At 43.3% G+C, this 22,714-nt stretch overlaps 1 protein-coding gene across 1 annotated transcript in view; it reads right to left on the bottom strand.

The window, feature by feature from the left end:
- Positions 1-1,759: 1,759 nt before the first annotated feature.
- Positions 1,760-22,714, bottom strand: part of TBC1D10A (TBC1 domain family member 10A) — a 42,657-nt gene continuing 21,702 nt past the window's right edge. Inside the window, exons 2-9 of the mRNA XM_056528679.1 lie at positions 21,607-21,706; positions 18,660-18,767; positions 18,475-18,581; positions 17,336-17,450; positions 17,188-17,253; positions 13,486-13,675; positions 4,893-5,047; positions 1,760-3,204 (exon numbers count right to left, since the gene is read on the bottom strand). Of these exons, the coding sequence (XP_056384654.1) occupies positions 2,698-3,204; positions 4,893-5,047; positions 13,486-13,675; positions 17,188-17,253; positions 17,336-17,450; positions 18,475-18,581; positions 18,660-18,767; positions 21,607-21,706 (1,348 nt within the window). The 3' untranslated portion in view covers positions 1,760-2,697. The remainder of the gene's footprint in view (positions 3,205-4,892; positions 5,048-13,485; positions 13,676-17,187; positions 17,254-17,335; positions 17,451-18,474; positions 18,582-18,659; positions 18,768-21,606; positions 21,707-22,714) is intronic.

Below are 22,714 nucleotides of genomic sequence, written 5' to 3'. Positions count from 1 at the left end.
CCGAGGGGAGCTCCCAGAATGCCAAGCGCGCGAAGCTGCGCCGGAAATATGGGCGGAATTACGACTAGGCCCAAGCCACGGGCTCAATTAATGAAGTCGCCTGTGGCCGGGCACAGGAGTGGCATGCTGGGCAGAGACCTCAGCGCACAAAAGAGGCTCAGCGAAGAGAGGGGGGGGGGGGGCTCTGAGACCACTGTACAGTCACCAACAGGAAGGCAGCGCTCCGCTCAGTAAAAAGCGCACCGCCCGCAGCCAAGACCAAGACAGCCGGCAGAACAGAAGCCAGGGAAAACCTAGGGAAAACCTACCTTGAGCGCACCCCCATGCCAGAGTACAGGGGCCGTGCGGCTGATAGAAAAAAAAAAAAAAAGAGTTGCACGGCAGCCTGACTGGAGCTATAATCCCTGCAGTGCGCTTTAACCCCTAGTTGTCCAGAACACTGATCCAGACATGTGAGCTAGCACCCAGGGGACCCCCACCTAGGAGATAAAGAGACCCATGTGGAGGATAGAGGGAGCCTGATTGGAGAAAGGGGGAGGGGGGGGGGGGGGGACATACTCATCCACAGGAACATAACTCACCTCTGCAGCCTTCAACCAGCTAGGGCCACCTGCCTTAAGCCCGACCTGGCAAACAGGGGCAATTGGGGGACCCGGACCCAGGGTACACCACCATGCGCTGGTTGGTGAAGAGGAGTGGTTAATGGTCCATCCAGCAATGCACCGTGCCCCTAGCTCGCATGTGTGGGGGGGGGGGGGTGGGGGGAATCAGGCAGCGCCATGCTTCTGTCACTAAGCTAAAACTGGGTTGCTCAGAGTTAGGAGGCGGGTATATCCTGCTGGGAGGAGCAGACTGACTTTCTTTTGTTTTTTTGCCTAGTGTCAGCCTCCTAGCGGCAAGCAGCATATACCCATGGTCCTGTGTCCCCCCAATGAAGCGCTTGAGAAAATCCCATATACAATTGGAATCAAGTCAAACTATTCGATTCCAAAATAGAAAAGCAACCAGGCAATTTGATTCCACAATAGAAGAGCAACCAGGCAAGGAGATCCAGAAATCGGTTAGTTGTCCCCAGTCTTTTCACACACAAGTCCTGGTTCCTGTTGTCCAAAAAACGGAATGGCACCGGGTATAAACCATTCCAGTGTCTCTGGGTATTCTGAGTGTCCAGAGCGTGATGCACTAACCCTATAAAACTCAGCTTGCACAAGGTGTATCGAGGGAACTCACAATATAATGGGTTACTTCTACCCCAAGCCACCCCTGTTGGCCTAGCCCTATAATGCCCTCTAAAACTACCTAGGTCACACTCCCTATTTACTGGAACCAGGACTCTTCTATGCGAATAAACTAGATTGCGCTTTTTTCCCCCGGCTTACTTTTATCTGATGTGTATCTGTTATGGGGTAATTTGTGTTTTTATTAAAGTTTATGGTTTAAATGTATACAGCCCTAGTCTGTGATTAGCATTAAGTTTTGCTGTACCTCCCCAGTGCTGGATTGGATTGTTTATGATTAATGACTCCATATAGGGCTAAACAGAGGATAGCATATGCACTGCAGAATATGCTGGCGCTACATGAACTTGAATTTCTTTTAAACTAGACCTTACCATTTACTTACATGTATATTCCGATCTTGCAATAATTATTGTATTTACAAAAAACTGATTTGTTATCTTTATGGATGTTGATCAGACAGTTGTTCACAGACACAGGAAACTAATCAATACATGGACTTTTATCTTACACAATAAGAAATAAGAATATGGCAAAAAAGGAACACCACAATTTATTTGGAATCTACATATTGGCAAGAGTCTTTATTTTTTTGAATTATTTTTATTAATTTTTTTTGCAAGAGCTAATACCATAGATAAATAAATATTCCTGCTTGGCTGTGTTTAGTGTAACTATAATACACTGTGGAATACAAACCCTTTCCTGTAGCATAAGGAGGGTGGAATAGTGTTGGTTGGTCATATAATTCAGGGCATAGTGTTCATTCCTAGAAGCTCTTGCAGAGACCTAAGAAGCAAACTTAGATCTCCTCCTGTTGTACAAGATCTAATAAGCCGGTGAAGGAACTAAACAGACAGACACTCTATTGTGTGGCGATATAGAGCAAAATTCATTCTCCTTTAATCCATTTATTGGTACAAAGAGAGTCTGTGGGATAGAGGAAAGGAAACTGTTTCATTTCTCTGGTTGGTCCCATCTAAGTAGGAAACAATAAACTCGTTGTGCATAGTAGAAGACATTCCACTTTCAGCAGCAAAACATTGGGGAATGGAACAGACAGCAGGGTACAGAGTCAGCACCCATCAGTCAAAATACAGAACAGCTCCCCTTACAGTATATACTGGATGGTATTTTTTTAAGTAGTCCAGTCTGTTACCAGCATGAAGGACCCTAACACAATGCATAATGGAGGTCTTGTGTTCTCTGAGAAATGGTGACTTTTGGAAGTACAAAGAGTTTAGGACCTGGAGACTAATTCCACAAATACACATTTTTTACAAGTAATAATGCTGGTTTTTGTATTTGCCCCTGCCTTGTCGTCTCCGATGTACATAATGCTGCTTTTGTCACAGAAAGGGTTTTATATGTGTGAGGAATCTCTAGTACAGGGGCTGGAGAAGTCCTGAAGCACACTGAAGGGTAGAATTTTGAGTGAGCATTTGTCCAATTTGTCCAACTATAAATAGGTGTCTTCACTTTCCTTGGAACACAAGCTTTCGCTGGACTTGTGCACATTAAGAGAGTCCTTTTGGGTTACTTTGGCCAACAAAGGCTGTACCGGTTCCTGCCGGTGATCTCTGGTCCCCTCCCCACCATTCTCCTCTTTCATAGCCCCATTGGATTGGTCACCTTTGCCTTTACTCTTTTTCTTTTCAAGCTTCTTTTTCTCCTTTTCCATTTTTTCTCTTTCTCTCATCTCCTTAGCCCTTTGCTTTTCCTGTTCCTTTTCTTCTTGTTTCTGCTCCTTTGTCTTCTTTCCAGAGCTTACACTGGATGGAAGAATAATGGATGGGGAGTGCACGAGAGGCTTGTGACCCACGGGGTCAGCGTCACTGATGGCTTTGGCCCCATGCAAACGAGTGGGTGATTTGCACTGCAGTTCTCCATATTCTTCCTTCCACTTCTTCAGCTGAATCAAATGCTCACGTTCAACGTCCCGTTCGGTAATTGGCAACTCCACAATCTTAACAGAGAAACAGTAAAACATCATTCAACCTGAACTAAGAGTTATCAATCGTGAACTATGCATACGATGGACCTGCTTCTTGGTCCCTCTCCAAATGTAATATGTGACCAATGCAGCCACATGTCCAATGTCGAGAGGGACCAGGAAACGGGAGGATGAGTTTTTTTTTATTCATTTTAGAATGTTCTGGGCCATTTTAAAAATTATTTTACAGTGCTTGACAACTTTTCTGGCACCAAAAACAGAAAAGATAATGATGGCATGAGGTAAGAAGTTCAAATCTGCAACTGCTTTCCTTTATTACCTCAAAGCAAATATATTCAATATTCACAAAAAAAAAAGTAGTATATATATTTCTCTCTCTAGTTCCCATTTTTTTTTTTAAATTTATATTTTATACGAATTGGAAAAAAAAATATCCCAATTGTCTACCTCTTTGGGCAGCTTTTATAAGTCATAAAACAGTAAAAAAAAATATATATAAGTTAACAGCTGTTATAATAATGGACAATATTTTCCTCACTAATGGCCAATTGCCCTCTCACAACAATGGAACACATTATTGTAAGAAAATCTGCTAATCTTAAACCGGTTTATTAAAGGTAAAAACGCAAAATTTTACTGTGTGTGAAAATAACCTAAGTGTGCAAACGCATGAAGATAGGTAACGGAGCACTCACCCGGTAAAACATCCCAGGCTGGCAGGTTGTCAATGACTCATGATCATCTCTTGGTGGGGAGGCGGTGGATTGTCGGGGGGGGGGAGCTCGGGTGCTGGTCACGGACCGTATCACGCCACTTGGCGCTTCATCAGGCTGTGCGGCCTGACGAAGCACCAAGTGGCGTGATACCTGGAGAAAAAAAACTGACATGCAGAATTATTTTCTCTGCTAAAGCCCTGTCATTTCAACTGAATCAGCAGCCAGAACTCCCTAACAGAGATACAGAGACAGTGTGTTTGTTGGGTGGGCTAGAGGCAGAGTTTTGCAGAGAAAGGAGTAGAATTTTTTGATTAAATATACATCTTTATATAATTTTTTTTTCTTTATAATGTCTGTCCCCTCCTGCTTTTACTTGTGGCCAGGGAGGGGGGACAGCACATTCCCAGGTTGCCCAGTGGCATCCTCGGTGCCCCCAGCAGCTTGTTTAGTGAAGAGGCCTCCTAAAATACATGGCTTTCCACTTCTTGCATCTCCTCTCTGACACTTTTGCAAGTTCTGCCTGTCACCAGAGCCTAAGGGTCTATTCACCCGGCAGAATTTCCGCACCAATTCTGCTTCCGCTTCCTTTGGTGGTTTCTGGCTTGTGCGGAATCCATGGGAAAATTCCACATGCGGAAATTCAGGGGTGTGAATGGGGTTGCGGAATCCCATCAATGTCTATTGGGCTTTCATTTGAGGCGGAATTCCGCAAGCGGAAATTCTGCCGTGTGAATAGACCCTAAGAGTGAGGGAGGAGCTGCAGGAAGTGTGTGTGCTGGGCCCCCTCTTTTCAGAATGCTGGGGATCGCAGTTGTATATATACATAGTGATCATCGCTGTATTTATGGGAACTCTGGAAATGGGCGGACTAACTAATTGACCAACTGACTAATCGATTACGGTAATAGTTAACTATTTTTCATAATCTATTAGTTATTTCAGCCCTAATATAAATTGATGTCTATTTGCCTTTTATATGCTCACCTCTGGGATAAGGAAACCTTCTTGCATGTATTTTGGATCGATTGCCCTTAGTTTCTCCATGGTTTCATATTGGCCCTGACAGGACTTGAGCTTTTCAGAAGAACCAAGTGAATACTTTAAGAGAACAAGAGCCACCCGAAATACAATTTTGACACCTGTAAGGATACAATTCAGAAAAAGGCTATTACAGTTATATTAAAAAAGATCTTTGTTTTTCCAACATTTTAGCAGCACTGGGCAGTAACAAAAAAAAAAAAACTTAGTGGCTGTAGCAACCAATCACTTGACAGTTAAGGGTTCTTGTCATTAGAAAAATCTTCTGACATTAGAATAGTCTGGAAGAAGCCTAATGCCCAGGCTCATTGCAGAAGACCAGCTCCTTTTAAATTTATTGGAACTTGTCTCGCGCAGCGAAATGAAAAAAGCAGCAAGTCGGGAAGTGAAGACCTCTTCATGTGCTTCTCCCGACCCATACTAATGATCTGTGGGGTCTGAACACTCGGACCTCGACGGATGAAAACATTTGTACATTGATACTTCTCTATGACATGTCAATAGTTTTTCTAATGACTGGACACTGTTTCAGCTTTGATTGGTTGTTGTGGCTAAAAAGGTAATAGACACCAATGTCAAACTTTTTTCCAGGAGATTTCTTAATGCAGTCTTAACCTCTTACTGACTGCTGATTAGCCTTTTTATGTCGGTCATTAAGATTACTTATTCTAGCCCGCGTGTTTTCACAATAGGGCTAGAAAAAGCTTGTGTGGCTCTCCCGTGCAGGGAAGTCATCAGGATGATAGCCGGGCTCCGGCTGTAACAACCAGGAGAGGGGAAACTTTCGCTCCATGTAGGTTAAAGGTGTACTCTGGTGGAAAACCATTATTTTTTTTTTATAAATCAACTGGTTCCAGAAAGTTAAACATATTTGTAAATTACTACTCAATCCTTCCAGTACTTATAAGCTGCTGTATGGAAGTTGTGTAGTTCTTCCCTGACTGACCACAGGGCTCTCTGCTGCCACCTCTGTCCATGTCAGGAACTGTCCAGAGCAGGAGAGGTTTGCTATGGGTATTTGCTCCTACTCTGGACAGTTCCTAAAACAGACAGAGGTGTCAGCAGAGAGCACTGTGGTCAGACAAAAAAGAACTATACAACTTCCTCTGGTAAGTACTGGAAGTGTAAAAGATTTTTTTTTAATAGAAGTAATTTACAAATATCTATAACTTTCTGCAGACAGTTGATATGAAAAAAAATGTTTTTCACCAGAGTACCCCTTTAAACCTTCACATGCCACTGTCAAATCACAACTGCTTCATGTGAGGATTGCCTGTGTGCAGCTTACCTACAGCATCCTCCCTGGCTACTGTGATTCCCAATCCTGGTTTCCATGGCCGTGGGGGTGTTGTCAAAGCCCCCCAGACTTGCCATGGGTGTCAATGTACCAAGCTTTGCTGTGCAGCATGGCAGGGTACATTGTCTGCCAGCATTATGCCGACAGGCTGAATACACTTCACTAGTATGCAGTGCAGTGTTTTCTACCAGTGATCTGGTGATTGCTCGCAGTCCCCTTGTGGTTCTAGTATCAAAGTAAAAATAAATTATACATGCAATAAAAGAATAATAAATGAAAAAAATCTCCCCGCCCACTCTAAAAAAAAAAAAAAAAAAAAAAAAAAAAAAGTTTTTTCCCCCTTTATATCTCTTCTTATACATAAAACATCATAAAATAAATACACACATATTTGGGCCATTCTGTTAATCAGTCTCTCTAAAAATGGAAAACAAAACAAAATCAAAAAGTCACACGTAACTGAAACGAGCATGTGTTAACCCCTTCCAACATCATACAACAATAGGTGTATTCCAAAATGGTAACAAGAACTACAAGTTTTCCTGTAAAAAAAGAGCTCTACCATGGCACTGTCAGACGGAAAACAAAAAAAAAAGGTATGGATCTTGTAATGTGGAGACACTATTTTTTAATATATATTTTTTTAACATTTTTTTTTTAATAAATGTCACAATTTTGGCCATGAAGTAAAAAAAAAAAAAAAAAAAAAAAAAGAACAATATAAATGTAGTTTCGTTGTAATTGTAGTGACCCACAGAATAAAGCTATAAAGTTATTTTTACTGTACAGAGATTAACAAATTCAAATGCAAATATTTTTTTTCATTTAACCAGCAAAAAAGAATTTAATGGGCACTGCCAGATTCAAAATCTTTTCATATGTTGTATATCTTGGCTAAACATTAACCTTTCTAATATACTTAAGAATTGTTTTTGTTCCTTTTTATAGAAAGCATGGCTTTGTCAGAGCCCAGAGGAGTGCTATCAGACAGGAGAGAGCCCAGAGGAGTGCTATCAGACAGGAGAGAGCCCAGAGGAGTGCTATCAGACAGGAGAGAGCCCAGAGGAGTGCTATCAGACAGGAGAGAGCCCAGAGGAGTGCTATCAGACAGGACAGAGCCCAGAGGAGTGCTATCAGACAGGACAGAGCCCAGAGGAGTGCTATCAGACAGGACAGAGCCCAGAGGAGTGCTATCAGACAGGACAGAGCCCAGAGGAGTGCTATCAGACAGGACAGAGCCCAGAGGAGTGCTATCAGACAGGACAGAGCCCAGAGGAGTGCTATCAGACAGGACAGAGCCCAGAGGAGTGCTATCAGACACGACAGAGCCCAGAGGAGTGCTATCAGACACGACAGAGCCCAGAGGAGTGCTATCAGACACGACAGAGCCCAGAGGAGTGCTATCAGACACGACAGAGCCCAGAGGAGTGCCATCAGACAGGAGAGAGCACAGAGGAATACCATCAGACAGGAGAGAGCACAGAGGAGTACCATCAGACAGGAGAGAGCACAGAGGAGTACCATCAGACAGGAGAGAGCACAGAGGAGTACCATCAGACAGGAGAGAGCACAGAGGAATACCATCAGACAGGAGAGAGCACAGAGGAGTACCATCAGACAGGAGAGAGCACAGAGGAGTGCCATCAGACAGGAGAGGGCACAGAGGAGTGCCATCAGACAGGAGAGAGCACAGGGGAGTGCCATCAGACAGGAGAGAGCACAGATGAGTGCCATCAGACAGGAGAGGGCACAGAGGAGTACCATCAGACAGGAGAGGGCACAGAGGAGTACCATCAGACAGGAGAGGGCACAGAGGAGTACCATCAGACAGAGAGAGCACAGAGGAGTACCATCAGACAGGAGAGGGCACAGAGGAGTCCTATCAGACAGGAGAGAGCACAGAGGAGTCCTATCAGACAGGAGAGAGCACAGAGGAGTCCTATCAGACAGGTGAACACAGAGGAGTCCTATCAGACAGGTGAGCACAGAGGAGTCCTATCAGACAGGAGAGGGCACAGAGGAGTGCCATCAGACAGGAGAGAGCACAGAGGAATACCATCAGACAGGAGAGAGCACAGAGGAGTGCCATCAGACAGGAGAGAGCACAGAGGAGTGCCATCAGACAGGAGAGGGCACAGAGGAGTGCCATCAGACAGGAGAGGGCACAGAGGAGTGCCATCAGACAGGAGAGGGCACATAGGAGTGCCATCAGACAGGAGAGAGCACAGGGGAGTACCATCAGACAGGAGAGAGCACAGGGGAGTACCATCAGACAGGAGAGGGCACAGATGAGTACCATCAGACAGGAGAGGGCACAGAGGAGTACCATCAGACAGGAGAGGGCACAGAGGAGTACCATCAGACAGGAGAGAGCACAGAGGAGTCCTATCAGACAGGAGAGAGCACAGAGGAGTCCTATCAGACAGGAGAGAGCACAGAGGAGTCCTATCAGACAGGTGAACACAGAGGAGTCCTATCAGACAGGAGAACACAGAGGAGTCCTATCAGACAGGAGAGAGCACAGAGGAGTCCTATCAGACAGGAGAGAGCACAGAGGAGTCCTATCAGACAGGTGAACACAGAGGAGTCCTATCAGACAGGAGAACACAGAGGAGTCCTATCAGACAGGAGAAAGCATAGAGGAGTGCAAGCCCACCCTCACTTACTGAACTTTATCCATGCCTGTGTTTCAGTTTGGATAAAACCAGGATTTTAACATTTTAAAAAGTTTTTGTATCTGACAATGCTCATTTAAGGAGTTACTGTCATTGCAAACAACTTTTGACAATCAAAAGTTATTGATCGCACAAAGTTCCTTCAATTTTTCTGCAGAGGTCAATGTACAGATCTCTATGCCGGACAGGAAGCGGAGCGCAATGCCGCCCACTTCCACGGCTAATAACTTATGGAAGCGGGTTTCAGCAGTGCAATCATCAACTTTTTACGTGTCTGATAACAATGTCAAAAGTGTTTTTTAATGACAGTAATGCTTTAATAAATATTAACCAATAGGATCACTGGACGCCAAAATGGTGGTATTAAAAAAATACTAATTGTCCAGTAAAAAACAAGCCCTCACATGGCTTTGTCAATGCAAAAAAATTTGTTACATCACTTGGAAGGAGCCAATGAAAAAAAAAGAAAAAAAAAAAAATTGCTCAGACATTAAAGGGGTACTACCGTGGAAAACTTTTTTTTTTTTTTTTTTTAATCAACTGGTGCCAGAAAGTTAAACAGATTTGTAAATTAAAAACAAGGGTGTGGGATGTACTCAATCTGGTAAATGACCGAGAACTCCTAGTCTGGGTATAATCTCCTTACTACCCAAATGAGACAAAAATGCAAAAGAGTTAATAGAGGTGACTGGTTCTCAGGTCTTCAGTAGTGCAATGGTATAAATATATGTCTTGTAATTGTGAATATATTGGATAACTGGTTAATGGGAGAATATTGTTGATATCGTGTGAATGTGTTTTAGCAATTTGAGAGGTAATAAGTGCAGTACAGGTGTGTGCGAGTGTAATTACGGCTAGGTTTATAGTTCTTAAGATGGACAGCAGAGAGCACTGTGGTCATGACATCAGAGAAATCTAAAAAGAAAAGCATTTCCTCTGTAGTATATAGCCCCAAAAATGTATTGGAAGGATTAAGATTTTTAAATAGAAGTAATTTACAAATCTGTTTAACTTTCTGGCACCAGTGGATTTAAAAAACAAAAAAACGTTTTCCACGGAAGTACCCCAGGGGAAAGGGTTAGTATATTATTTTTGTTGATTTCCATGCAGCACACAAGTGCAGGAGACATTACACAACCATTTCTCTACAGCAGTGTTTCCTAACCAGTGTGTCTCCAGCTGCTACCAAACTACAACTCCCAGCTACAGGAATGGCTCTGAGAAAAGATAGAAAAGAGCATGGACAGCTGAAAATATAGAAAGTGTGTCATAGAAAATTTCAAGTGACATACAGGGAGGGGTGGACCCAGACAGACAATACATGCTTACAGACTGTAACCAAAACAGATAGTAAGGCCGTCACAAGCCCTGCCAGGACAAGTATAGGCAGGCTACACCGATCACACCCTGCAATGACTAACTGCTGCCTGCAGTATATAACCTGCCCATTTAATAAGGACACCGCACACCTCACACTCTCAGCTGGCACCCGACTGGGAATGCCCTTTGATACTCGCCCAAATGGAGTTCAATGCACCAATCCTGAGACACTACAGGATCGCCATTCATTGCATGTTCTTGTAATACACACCTCTGGCAACACTGCCACTACTACTCGCATTATTTTTGGCACCGTCATTTCATGTACCAATGACCTGTATTAAAATAAGTACAACCCTAACTGCATATGTTCAACCAGAACAATGAAGTGATGTAATGTAACCAAAATTACTTATTATATTTATATGATATTCATTTATGTCAGTTGTCATCCCTGTAAGAATGGGATGACCTTTTTTCCAAAAAAAAAGAACAAAAAAATTTTCACGTAACCATTATTTACGAAGGGCGAAAACAAACTGACTACTGTCAAATTTTTTTTGGGGGGGGGGCCGATCTACAAATTGCAGTAGATTTTTACTTTGGACATGTGTAGCAATTGCCCCTGATCTGCCAAATCTCATTCTGGCATGCTGACTGTCCGAGTGGGCACTTTTTTGGAGGTTTCATGGTCAAGCTATAAAAGAAGGCTCTGTGCCCATGTGATCACCACAGGAGGCTAGCTGTGACTGATCCTGGTTAATCACTTAGATAAAAGTCATTAGTGACAGTGGCATCTAAGTGGTTTACCAAAAAAGTGGCTGTCCGGGCATGCTGGGAGTTGTAGTTCTGCAACAGCTGGAGGCACACTGTTTCGAAACACTACCATGGGGACTACTACTTGCTATCTTGTCATTGCAGACACTGATCAATGTTATGCCATAGGCACTCCATTACTACAGGCTGCTGAGGCTTCCTGCATTATTGGAGCACCGATCAGACGAGCCTGTGGCAGGTAGCTGATCGGGACAGAGTGGGTTTTGTCATGGTTGTCCCGATCAGCTCCACTGAGCTACCAGAGATTGCTTTTGGCATTTTAGAGGTGTCTAAAGGGTTAATGCCCGACATCACTCGGATCGGCTCAGCTCCTGAGCTTGCTTCATTCACCACGACTGGCTATCGTATAAATACAGCACAGCCGTGCGGCGTCTGTGAGTAGACACAGTGAGACACACAATGGAAAGGCCATGCCACATGTGTGCACGGCGCGGCCCCTCCGTCATGTAGACAGATAATCACAGAATTTAGCAAAAAGGCCAAATCGCTATATCGCAATCTGCAATTCTAGCGCTTCGATAATCTGATATTTATAACTATATATGTATGCCACCGTTCACAACATAATCACACATCATTTCCTTGTCTGATATCAGGCTCCCATTCCAAGCATTGCAACAGGACTACTACGAACGCCAACGCTGCATCACATCTCAGTCTGCTATCTATGCTATGATGTAAAACAAGACTTATTTGTGTGAAATAATGGCATCCAGGACCACAGCCGTCCTGCACAGCACTGGTTTACATCATAACAAAGCTTGGGAATGACTTCATCCTCTCCCATGATGGAGATCCTCTTTATCTCATACTACTTGGAGCACTCTCTAAATCACTGTATCATCCCAGTAGCCACTTCCTAGCAGTACAATAGGGTACCTCTCCAGCTATTGAAGCCATTATCTATAACACTGCAATTCCACATCATTCATCTTGTCACCGTCACCCAAAATACAGCAATGTTCTATCACAAATCCACTTCCTACCACAACCACACACCAGCAATGTTGTTTCATTCACTCTCCCACTATTGAGGTCACCATGTATAACATAGCAATGATTCCAGCAGCTGTAATCCACAGATTAACACAAAACCTCATTCTTCTCATCCGTAATCTGGAGGCAGAATGGTGATTAGAGGAAATCAGAGAACATCTGCTGGCTCCAACCATTGGCTTCACTCCTTCACTGGAGGGACATGCGGGTGTAGGTAGGGGACATTAATGTATTTCTAGTTACATGAGGATTTGAAGCGTGATCTACTATATTTTAAGGTGTACCTGTCGTCAACAAAAAGTTGTATATAATGTAGATAATACAATTATATGTATATTTGTAACATACATTGGTTAAAAAGGTGTATATTTTTGGGTGAAAAACTGCTGTCCATGCAGCTATTGCCTGTGAGGAGTCCAAATACAGGAAGTGAGGACAGGACAAGCAGGGATCTGTGCAGGCTCCTGGCTTGTCAATCCTCCTCATGTGTGAACCAATAGCATGTCACAGAGCCTCACTGCACAGAGCCCCGCTTGTCCTCAGGGCACAGAGCCCCGCTTGTCCTCAGGGCACAGAGCCCCGCTTGTCCTCAGTGCACAGAGCCCCGCTTGTCCTCAGTGCACAGAGCCCCGCTTGTCCTCAGTGCACAGAGCCCCGCTTGTCCTCAGTGCACAGAGCCCCGCTTGTCCTCAGTGCACAGAGCCCCGCTTGTCCTCAGTGCACAGAGCCCCGCTTGTCCTCAGTGCACAGAGCCCTGCTTGTCCACCCACATTTCCTGTATTTGGACTCCTCACAGACAATAGCTGCAGGGACAAAAATATACAAATTTTTTAACCAATGTATATTACAAATATACACATAATGGTATTATATACATTAAATTAAAAAAGTACACTTAGTAAATTACTTCTATTAATTACTTAATTACTATTAAAAAAAATCTTAATCCTTCCAGTACTTCTTAGCAGCTGTATGCTACAGAGGAAATTATTTTCTTTTTGAATTTCTTTTTTGCCTTGTCCTCAGTGCTCTCTGATGACACCTCTGTCCGTATCAGGAACTGTCCAGAGCAGCATAGGATTGCTATGGGGATTTTCTCCTGCTCTGGACAGTTCCTGATATGGGCATCAGGTGTCAGCAGAGAGCAGTGTGGACAAGACAAATAAATTAAAAAAGAAAAGAATTTCCTCTGTAGCATACAGCTGCTAATAAGTACTGGAAGGAAAAATATTTTTTAATTGAAGTAATTTACAAAATCTGTTTATCTTTCTGGCACCAGTTGATTTAAAAAAAAATTAAAAATTATGTTTTCCACCGGAGTACCCCTTTAAGCTTTGACGTAGAACATACATTGTTTTATAAGCAGTGAAACTGTTCAGACTGCGGTTGCGCTTAGGTGATAGAACATAGTTACCTTCACAGAAAAACATGTCCCACACGCGCAAGACAGAGCTCCAGGGAAGCGTCCGCGAGAATGCACACATAAACCACTCGGTCATGTACAAGATGGGGTCGATCTTCTGCTTGCTTAAATGCTTGTAGGCCATGGGGGATATCTTTCGGAGCAGTGAAAACAGGATCCTTCCGTCTAACTGGATCGCTTCCTGCAAGTATTAAAAGTAAAGGGCTATGAAACAAAAATGCATATTCTGATGTATATTTACTTCCTGGACCACCATCGATCTGGAGCATAAAAGCCATAGCACTGACTGCAGCCCTTCCCCAGTATTTCCTTGCATCCCAGCTATCCACTGTGCAAAACAGCAGCACAGCACCATTCAAGTGATCAACACTGTACAGCAGTGGTCTCCAAAGTGTGGACCTCCAGCTGTTGCAAAACTACAACTCCCAGCATGCCTGGACAGCCAACGGCCATATGATTCTTTCATAATGCCCCCTCAATACAAGTCTATGGGAGGGGGCGTGACGGCCATCACGCCCTCTCCCATAAACTTGCATTGATGGGGAATGGGCATGACATCACGAGCCTCCAGGGCTGCACCCAACGCTCTAAACGAACGCTGGGTGCAGCAGGGAGATAGAGGGGGTCCCCAGTGGCGGGACCCCCGCAATCCGACATCTTATCTCTTATACTTTGGATAGGGGATAAGATGTCTAGGGGTGGAGTACCCCTTTAGGCTAGGTTTCCACTTTTTTTCCTCCAAAACTGGTCAAAAAAAGGCCACAAATGCCGCGCTGCGTCAGATGCTAGCTGAAAGTCAGTGGGGATTTATGAAACCTACTTGACATTTTTTCCACTTATCTTTGGCGTTTTTCTGCGGTTTTGGGCTCAGTGCCCATTTTCCAAAACCGCATCATGTTGAGACAATGGCGTTTTCTTTGGACATAATCTTGGCGTTTCTCTCCCATAGAATTTTATGGAAGAAAAAAAGAATAATTATGCCATTTGGGTTTAGCACTGGCCTTTTTTTCTAGCTTTTTTTGAGTCGCATGATGAAAGAATCACATGGCTTGTAATCATCAAAAAACACGGGAAAAAACATCAAAAGATAAAAACACCAAGAATAAAACCCAACATTTTTGAACACCCAATATTTTTTTAGGTCAAGGTGGAACCTAAGCCTAAAAGGGATTTACAAAGATGTAAAGTTATTATGAAACCATAGGATAGGTGATAAGTATTTGATCACTGTCAGACCCCCAGTTCGGAGTCCCATGGACTGAGAATGAGTACTAGTTAAGCATGTGTATCCCTTTGCTCAAGTGACAACAAGGCTCTGCCCTCATGATCAGGGAGGGTCTCAGTGGACTGACCCTCACAACCAGCTAGTTATTACATATCCTGTTGACAGATAATACGTTTAAATCTTGAGATAACCCCCTTTAGGTCAATTAGGGGAACCTAAATAAATAGTCAAGTATTTTCTATAAGATCCTTATAGAACCACCTACATCTAAACAAATGAACGTACTCAGATGTAAATTTTATTACCGCAATAATGCATAAAACATAAATAAACTTTTTTTTTTAAAAGAGGAAATTCCACTACAGGGGGTAACAGCCCAATAACAGGCACGCAGTGTAGCCAATGCTCTGCAAACCTCTCAGCTGCCTGTACTCAGCCTATGAAGCAGGCCTAGCTAATGGACAGCAACGTCTTCTAGAGATCATTGGATAAGTTAATAAATACTTAGCATTAGAAGCACATAATAGATAAAATATATTAAATATTAATTCTAATAGTAAATGTTTAACCACATGTTCATTGTTTCAATCAATGCACGACAGCAAAAGTCACTGAAAGATTGAAATTAATAGTATTCATGGCAGAAAAAAAAAGTTCATACACTCGAGAATACATTAAGAGACCAATGCTATAATAAGACATGGTGAAAATCTCTACTTCTGGGTATTCATTCATTACTTGAACTGTGGGGTGAGTAGTAAACATTTTACACAGAGCACACTTATTGTCCTCAGACTGCTATGGTATAGCCTTCACCAAGCACCACTGTGCCATTATGGGACCAGACATTACTTGAGTTGTGGTTTATGGGGGGGGGAGGGAACAGAGGAACGTGAATGTGTTCTCCGGTTCAGTGGTCAGTTCGCACCGATAAAACATTTATACCATATGTTATTATATATAATAGGAAAGAATTTATTGATCTAATGGTCTCTCCATTGTTGCAATGGAAACAAAGACTGGAATTTCCCACAGTCATGTGATTTGATAGGACTATACGAATTAGAGAAAGGTCAGTGGGATTGGCCAACTGTCTAATGGGTTCTCCTAACAGATGATATTGGGGGAGAGTAGGATGCCTACCTAATCCTTTTCATCTTGAGGAGATAATCCGCTGACAGTTTACCACTCACCCCTCCCTAAATTCAGGACCCATGAACGCTTGGTTATACTGAGCATTCAGGAGTATGAGGTCATTGGAACAGACAGTGGTCAGCCAAATGAGCATGCGTCAGACAGCTATTAAGTATACATAGCTATTTTAAAGGGGTTATACAACCAAAAGGTGATTTTCGTAGTAAGTACCTGCCAGCACTGGGTATTTCCTGTAAAATGTCATTCTCTAAACTACACATCCCATAGTTACAGAGTTTGTAAGTATGAGGTCACTTTCCTCCCTCCCACACATCAGCCACCCCACCCATTGAAACTCACCTGTGATCCCTTCAATGCAATACATCAGTGTTGTCTAACCAGGGTGCCTACAGCCATTGCAAAATGAACTCCTCCCCCACCCAACAGTCGCTCCACCCATTGAAGCAGGACAGACTCCCTCTGATCACCTGACTAGTGATGTCAGGTCTCGGCCGCATTGCAACCTGGGAAATCCCGAGACATGAGTAATTTTGTATGCTGTGAAGATTTCTTGTTTTATGTACTGTCTGCCATTATGTCAAGAACATGACAATAAATGTATTTTATACAAACAAAGAGCTCACTCTCTCTGGGTTATAATTTAGCCTTCCGGTTATAGTTAACAGTAGCATAGTCAAATAAAAAAAATTCCTGGAACACCCCTTTAAAGAATGAATCCTGGGCCAAAAGGTTGGACATAACCTTTATTGAGTTCACTTATACACAAAAAGGAGAAAACTGAATTAGGCTGGATTCACGCCACATTTGGAAAGCTAAATCTGGAGGGCATATTTGAAAACCGGCTGCTGGCGTATCCCTGCCAGACCACATTCAGTTCAATGAGCTAGTCAACTAGTGGCTCCGGTCAGGTAATTTTCAGTCAGTATCCGTATTTTTTTTTTGCTGGACTGAAAAGGGCTGCAGACAATGGCACAGTCAGGCACAGAACCAGATACGGTCCAAAAATGAGCCGACTAGAGGCCCTCGCTGACTCGGTCCGGCTCACTGAAATGAATGGGGTAAGACATGGGTATGGCAGGTATATAGCAGCAGCCGTTTTTTTAATTCTCCTATTAGATCCGCCATTCGTGGTGTGAATACAGCCTTACTTCTCAGATGTCTGCATAAAGAAATATAATGATGTTGTTTGTACCATCCATTTGAACTACTATCACTGTGGCAATTTTCAGCTTTATCTCAGCAAATTAACCCCTCTTCACACTGGTCAGGTGTATGTGATAGAAAGAAATCCAAAAGGTTTTATCTGTTCTTACCAGCTTCTCACTGTAATAACCTGGCAGGTACTTCTCACAGATCTGCACCAAACACCAGAATGCTTGCTGTGGAAGAAAACAGATCAGTAAGACCATTGAAGAACAACAGAATGTACAGCACATTGCAGGGCATGCTACTTCTACTTGCCTCCGCTGGCATATGCATAAGCAGAACAGCTGCAATAGGTGCCTGAGCCTGACAGTATCCTTCATCTGGCCGGTAGAGAGTGTAAGCTTTCAGTACCCTAAACAGATCTTGTTGACTGTGAAGATAAAGAACACTAGATTACTTTTCTTCATTCCATGCTTATTTCATAACATGAAAGTAGATAATTAGATATGCATATCAGTTTGGTTTCCCCATGATAACACTTCTAGGCTCCTCAATATAACTGGATCCATGTTTTCTACTACTAACCCATAAAATACAGTAAATGTCATAGGAAAGCATCTACAAGCCAATAAGGTCTCCTAAAAAAAGTCACCATCTCTCAGATAAACCGTGAATAGACACATTGCTTGTTTAGGTGAGAGAGTGTTCTGACTCCTCTGACATATCAGAAAGGCCAACAATTGGAAGACCCCTTTAAAGGGGTACTCCACCCCTAGACATCTCCAAAGGATAGGGGATTAGATGTCTGATCGCAGGGGCCTGCCACTGGGAACCCCCGCAATCTGTCCTGGAGCACCCACTTGACATCAGCTGCACGGAGCGAAGATCACTTGATGTCTGATGACGGGCAATACAGGGGCCGGAGTATCGTGATGTCACGGCTTCGCCCCCTTGTGACGTCAGCTTGCATTGAGGGGGGATGTCACAAGGGAGGATAAGATGTCTAGGGCCGGTGTACCCCTATAAATTAGTTGGTTAGTGCAGCAGAAATAGAAATGATGAGCATATGGGCAAACACTTTCAAGGCTTCACTGTCTCACAATGGGTTAAATGTACAGGGTTGGGTGTAGTTGGCAGCGAGGTATTCTAATTATACAGCACTTAAATTTCTGCTCTAAAAAAATCTTGGCGCGATGCCACTAGATGATTTCTACAATCTGCTGTCCTCATGCTGGCAGACCTAAATCAATAACCTGAACAAAATGTGGTTACATAGCCAGGAAAAGCCTGAATAATGCAGAACAGACAACTGCCAATGAAACAATATAAAAAGCCACATTGTTAACTTCAGCGTGCCAAGACATTGAAAATGAATAATCAATAGGCATCACAAACTGTGTTCATTTACAGCAGATATCCTGCTTACCAATGAGACTGATCCAGAAATAACTTACCCATGACCCCCTCGAGCAACAAACATTTCATGGAAAGGAAACTGCCTGTGAAGGTCTCTTTCTATGATGTCCACCCATTTAGGGTCACCTGCCATTGAGTCCAGCTCCTGGAACAATCAGAAAGTTTTACTGCTGGAGCTAAACAGCTTTCCATATTCTTAACATTGGTTTTCAGTAATACTTACAGTAAATTTATTGGGGCTCTGGTCCATCTTTACCCTGCTTCCTGAGAGGTACTGCCAGGCACGGCCGCGCAATGACGGTGGGATTCCCTTCTGACATCTCAGCTTTATCTGCAGAAAAAGAGAACCCAGAAATATTAAAGAAGCTCTATACATAGTAATAAGAAACATTACATGCGGTGACCCAGAGCTTCCATAGGGAGCTGTAACAAGAAACCCCCTGGAAGCTGACATCAGGATAGTGCCATAATAAGCTATGCTATGCATGTTATCTCATGGAAAGGTCATGTTTCTTTAGTTCTTAAGGAGGATAACTTGCTCCTTGCACATTCTGAAGATGTCTATAGCCACCAGGCACCCAATGTCTGCTGAAAGGGTGGCCTTTTGGCATACAAAGGTGTCATGTGTTGACCTACCTTTTTCTTGGACTATATAGGAATGCATAGTGAACAGCACTTCTAAATGTAAAGGGAGGAATTATTTAATACAATATTTGCTTCTGTTGGGAGTATATGCCGGGGAATAACTGATAACAGTGTAAACAGAACCTTACTGGTTATCAATTTTACAGTAGCTGCTGAGGAATTGACAAGAAAAAGATACTTTCTCAAAGCGTACTTTTAGTAGGGTTTTACACAAACATGGAAGGGAAAGGGCTAAGGAAATAATCTATTTCCCCATTTTTTAAGGCTTCTATTTTTCCCCTCACCACACTTTGCCATATGAGTCAAGAAATCACCCGGGACATATGACAGATCTATTTATTGACCCCCAGTCACTCATGAAGGCCAGAAATGTGTTATTTTGGCCTAAATTTGTGTGGTTTCTGTTGAGGATTGCTGGGATAGCAGACTTCTAGAATATTCCAGAGAGCAGGATTCATAAAACATTTTTTGGGGGGACGATTTATCAAAACCTGTGTAGAGGAAGAGTGGGGAAAGTCGCCCACAGTAAGGTTACTTTCACACTGACGTTTTTGCCCGGCAGTTTGACTGCCGTTAAAAGATAGCGGGAGAAAAATTTGTGCTTGTGCCATCTTTTTCTCCCGTTATCTAACGGCGGAATAACGGCAGCATTCACGGACGTCAGAGAAACCAATTCAACTAAATGGGATCCTCTGTGCTCGTTATGCCTCCCATTAGGCTCCTTTACAATAACTGACGTTAATGGTGGTCAAAGGGGGGGGGGGGGGGGGGAAGAGAGCCGGATATTAATAATAGATTATAGTCACACAGGAAATCACTTACTAAAACTGTCTAAGGCTGGGTTCACACTACGTTTTCTCCCATACGGGAGCGCATACGGCAGGGGGGAGCTAAAACCTCGCGCTCCCGTATGCCACCGTATGCGCTCCCGTATGTCATTAATTTCAATGAGCCGGCCGGAGTGAAACGTTCGGTCCGGTCGGCTCATTTTTGCGCCGTATGCGCTTTTACAACCGGACCTAAAACTGTGGACCTAAAACTCCACACTTTAGTAGCTTGTTTTACCCAGTGACTTATTAATAGGGTAATAATAATGTTCTACAACAGGCAACACCTATTACTTTCATGGCAATGCTAGATGTGACCCATGTCTTCGTGTTCAGCTTGGACCCTCAGTGGATGTCAGACCTTGGTAAGTGGATCCCTACTAAAAATAGTTGAGTACCCCTGTGCGTATGGTTACTTGTTGACTCTCTACTGACCATTGATGTTAGATACCAACATGCCCGAGGGGAGAGGGCGCTGCAAGGGGAAAGGGAGGTTCCGTAGAGATATACAGAAGGCATATGGCCAGTGAAGGTTGGGTTCACACCTCCTCTGTTGTATTTTCTGGTGCTCCATTCCGTCGTTGAAGCAGAAAATTTTTTTTTAAGAAAACAAAATCACATGACCTAAACGGCACCTGGTGGACCTCACAGAGTTTAATGGGGTACTTCTGGTTTCCGGCATGGTTTCTGGTGTTTTACCTCACTAAACAGCGCAGCATTCTATGCTATTTTGTCTGCTATTTTGACAGAACTAAATACAGGTGTGAACCCAGCTGTCGACTGAGCTCCCAAACTGCAGTGGAATTCTGAAATTACCTTTCGGCAGGAAGAGGGGAGAAAGAATAGATAAGAAAAGCATTAGCACAGCATTCCCGCAGGTCTGAACGGTTACTAAGTGTGGTTCTAAAGTGGAATTTCTTCTGAAGTCAGCCTGCATATCATAAACCTCATATATCTGCTCGGTCGCAGCATTTGGCTCATGAAGACTGTCTAGACAAGGTGCTGCACTGTGAAATCTCAAGCTTCATAAAAGGCAGTGCTGAGTATTATCTCTTCTTCATACCTTCCCCAGATTTCTAAAGTCAGCCATAAAGGAGCAAGACTGAACTTGTTTAAGTGTCTACAACAGACATCACTTCCCATTATCAACACTTTCTGTGAAGGTGTTGAGAATGCAGACCTCTACCATGTACTATAACTACTGTCCACACACATGAACCATTGTTGTAGGTGGAATAGGCACCATAGTGTAGCTTCTATATATTGTTAGCTGCCTCCTACATCAGAAACCCTCAGTGTTTACTGGGCTGCATACTGCCTTTGTAGTGCTGCAAGCATATGACATCATTTACATTGTTAGTATATGCATTGTATGGCTTAACCAGTTTGTATACAAAGCACAAGCCAAAGCAGGACTACTCTTTCCTGAACTGCGCACGTGCCTCGGCTTTTACCCGTCCACGTGAACTTACCCCGGCACATTCTGCTGGAGCAGACAGGAAACTTTTCTGCTAAACAAAAATATATCCCAGAACACCCAAGGGTGCTCTGAGCACACCCTACAGTGCTGCACCCAGATGATAGGGTGGTGGTGGTGTTCCTGAGCGATGACATGATTAGCAAGGTACAGGCACAGATAAATCATTCTGGTGCCCATTTTACAGGGTTTGAATTTTCCATCACAAGACATTAGCCTACCTTCTTGTGCCTCTTCGCCATCCATTTGTCCCAATTTAACAGCATGTCCAGCCATTTCGCTTCCCTCTGTCTTAACACTTCAACCGACACTTCCTCTTCCCTGTGAAGAAAACACAAGTGTAAATCAGCAACATAACCCACATGTTATTGGCATGGCGTGCCTCTCTACAGTTTATTACAAAACACAGAATATGTGCCATCAGGAACCACAAGGAAGAAACGCAGGCACTATACATGACTTCACTATCACATCTATTTCATGAATGGTTACAAAAATTAACAAGGTGTACATTTCAGACAAATCCCCCAACAATAAACCCCCAGGAATAATTTGTAATCTGTGGGGGGAACTCAGCAACAATCGTTCAATGCCGACAGGGAAAGCACATAGTAAAATCAATTAAGTATCTGTGTCTTGCATAGCAGTACTGTGTACCCCAGGGTGAGACCCTCTTAGCAGTTTCTCTTAGATTTACCTCACAGAGGAGGGTTTACAATGAGGGGTACCTCCCTCAAAAACTCAGCATTCCCTTATACAGTATACAGTCATGGCCGTAAATGTTGGCACCACATAATTTTCCAAGAAAATGAAGTATTTCTCACAGGAAAGGATTGCAGTAACACATGTTTTGCTATACACATGTTTATTCCCTTTGTTTGTATTGGAACTGAACCAAGAAAGGAAGGGAAAAAAAAAAGCTAAAATTGGACATAATGTCACACCAAACTCCAAAAATGGGCTGGACAAAATTATTGGCACCCTTAATATTTGGTTGCACACCCTTTGGAAAAAATAACTGAAATCAGTTGCTTCCTATAACCATCAATAAGCTTCTAACACCTCTCAGCCGGAATGTTGGACCACTCTTCCTTTGCAAACTGCTCCAGGTCTCTCTTATTGGAAGGGCACCTTTTCCCAACAGCAATTTTAAGATCTCTTCACAGGTGTTCAATAGGGTTTAGATCTGGACTCATTGCTGGCCACTTCAGAACTCTCCAGCGCTTTGTTGCCGTCCATTTCTGGGTGCTTTTTGACGTATGATTGGGGTCATTGTCCTGCTGGAAGACCCAAGATCTCAGATGCAAACCCAGCTTTCTGACACGGGGC

The sequence above is a fragment of the Hyla sarda genome, chromosome 1 (assembly GCF_029499605.1).
Source record: "Hyla sarda isolate aHylSar1 chromosome 1, aHylSar1.hap1, whole genome shotgun sequence".
Classification (NCBI taxonomy): Eukaryota; Metazoa; Chordata; class Amphibia; order Anura; family Hylidae; genus Hyla; species Hyla sarda.
The sequence above is the reverse complement of the archived record's forward strand: the minus strand, read 5'-3'. Positions and strand labels throughout refer to the sequence as shown.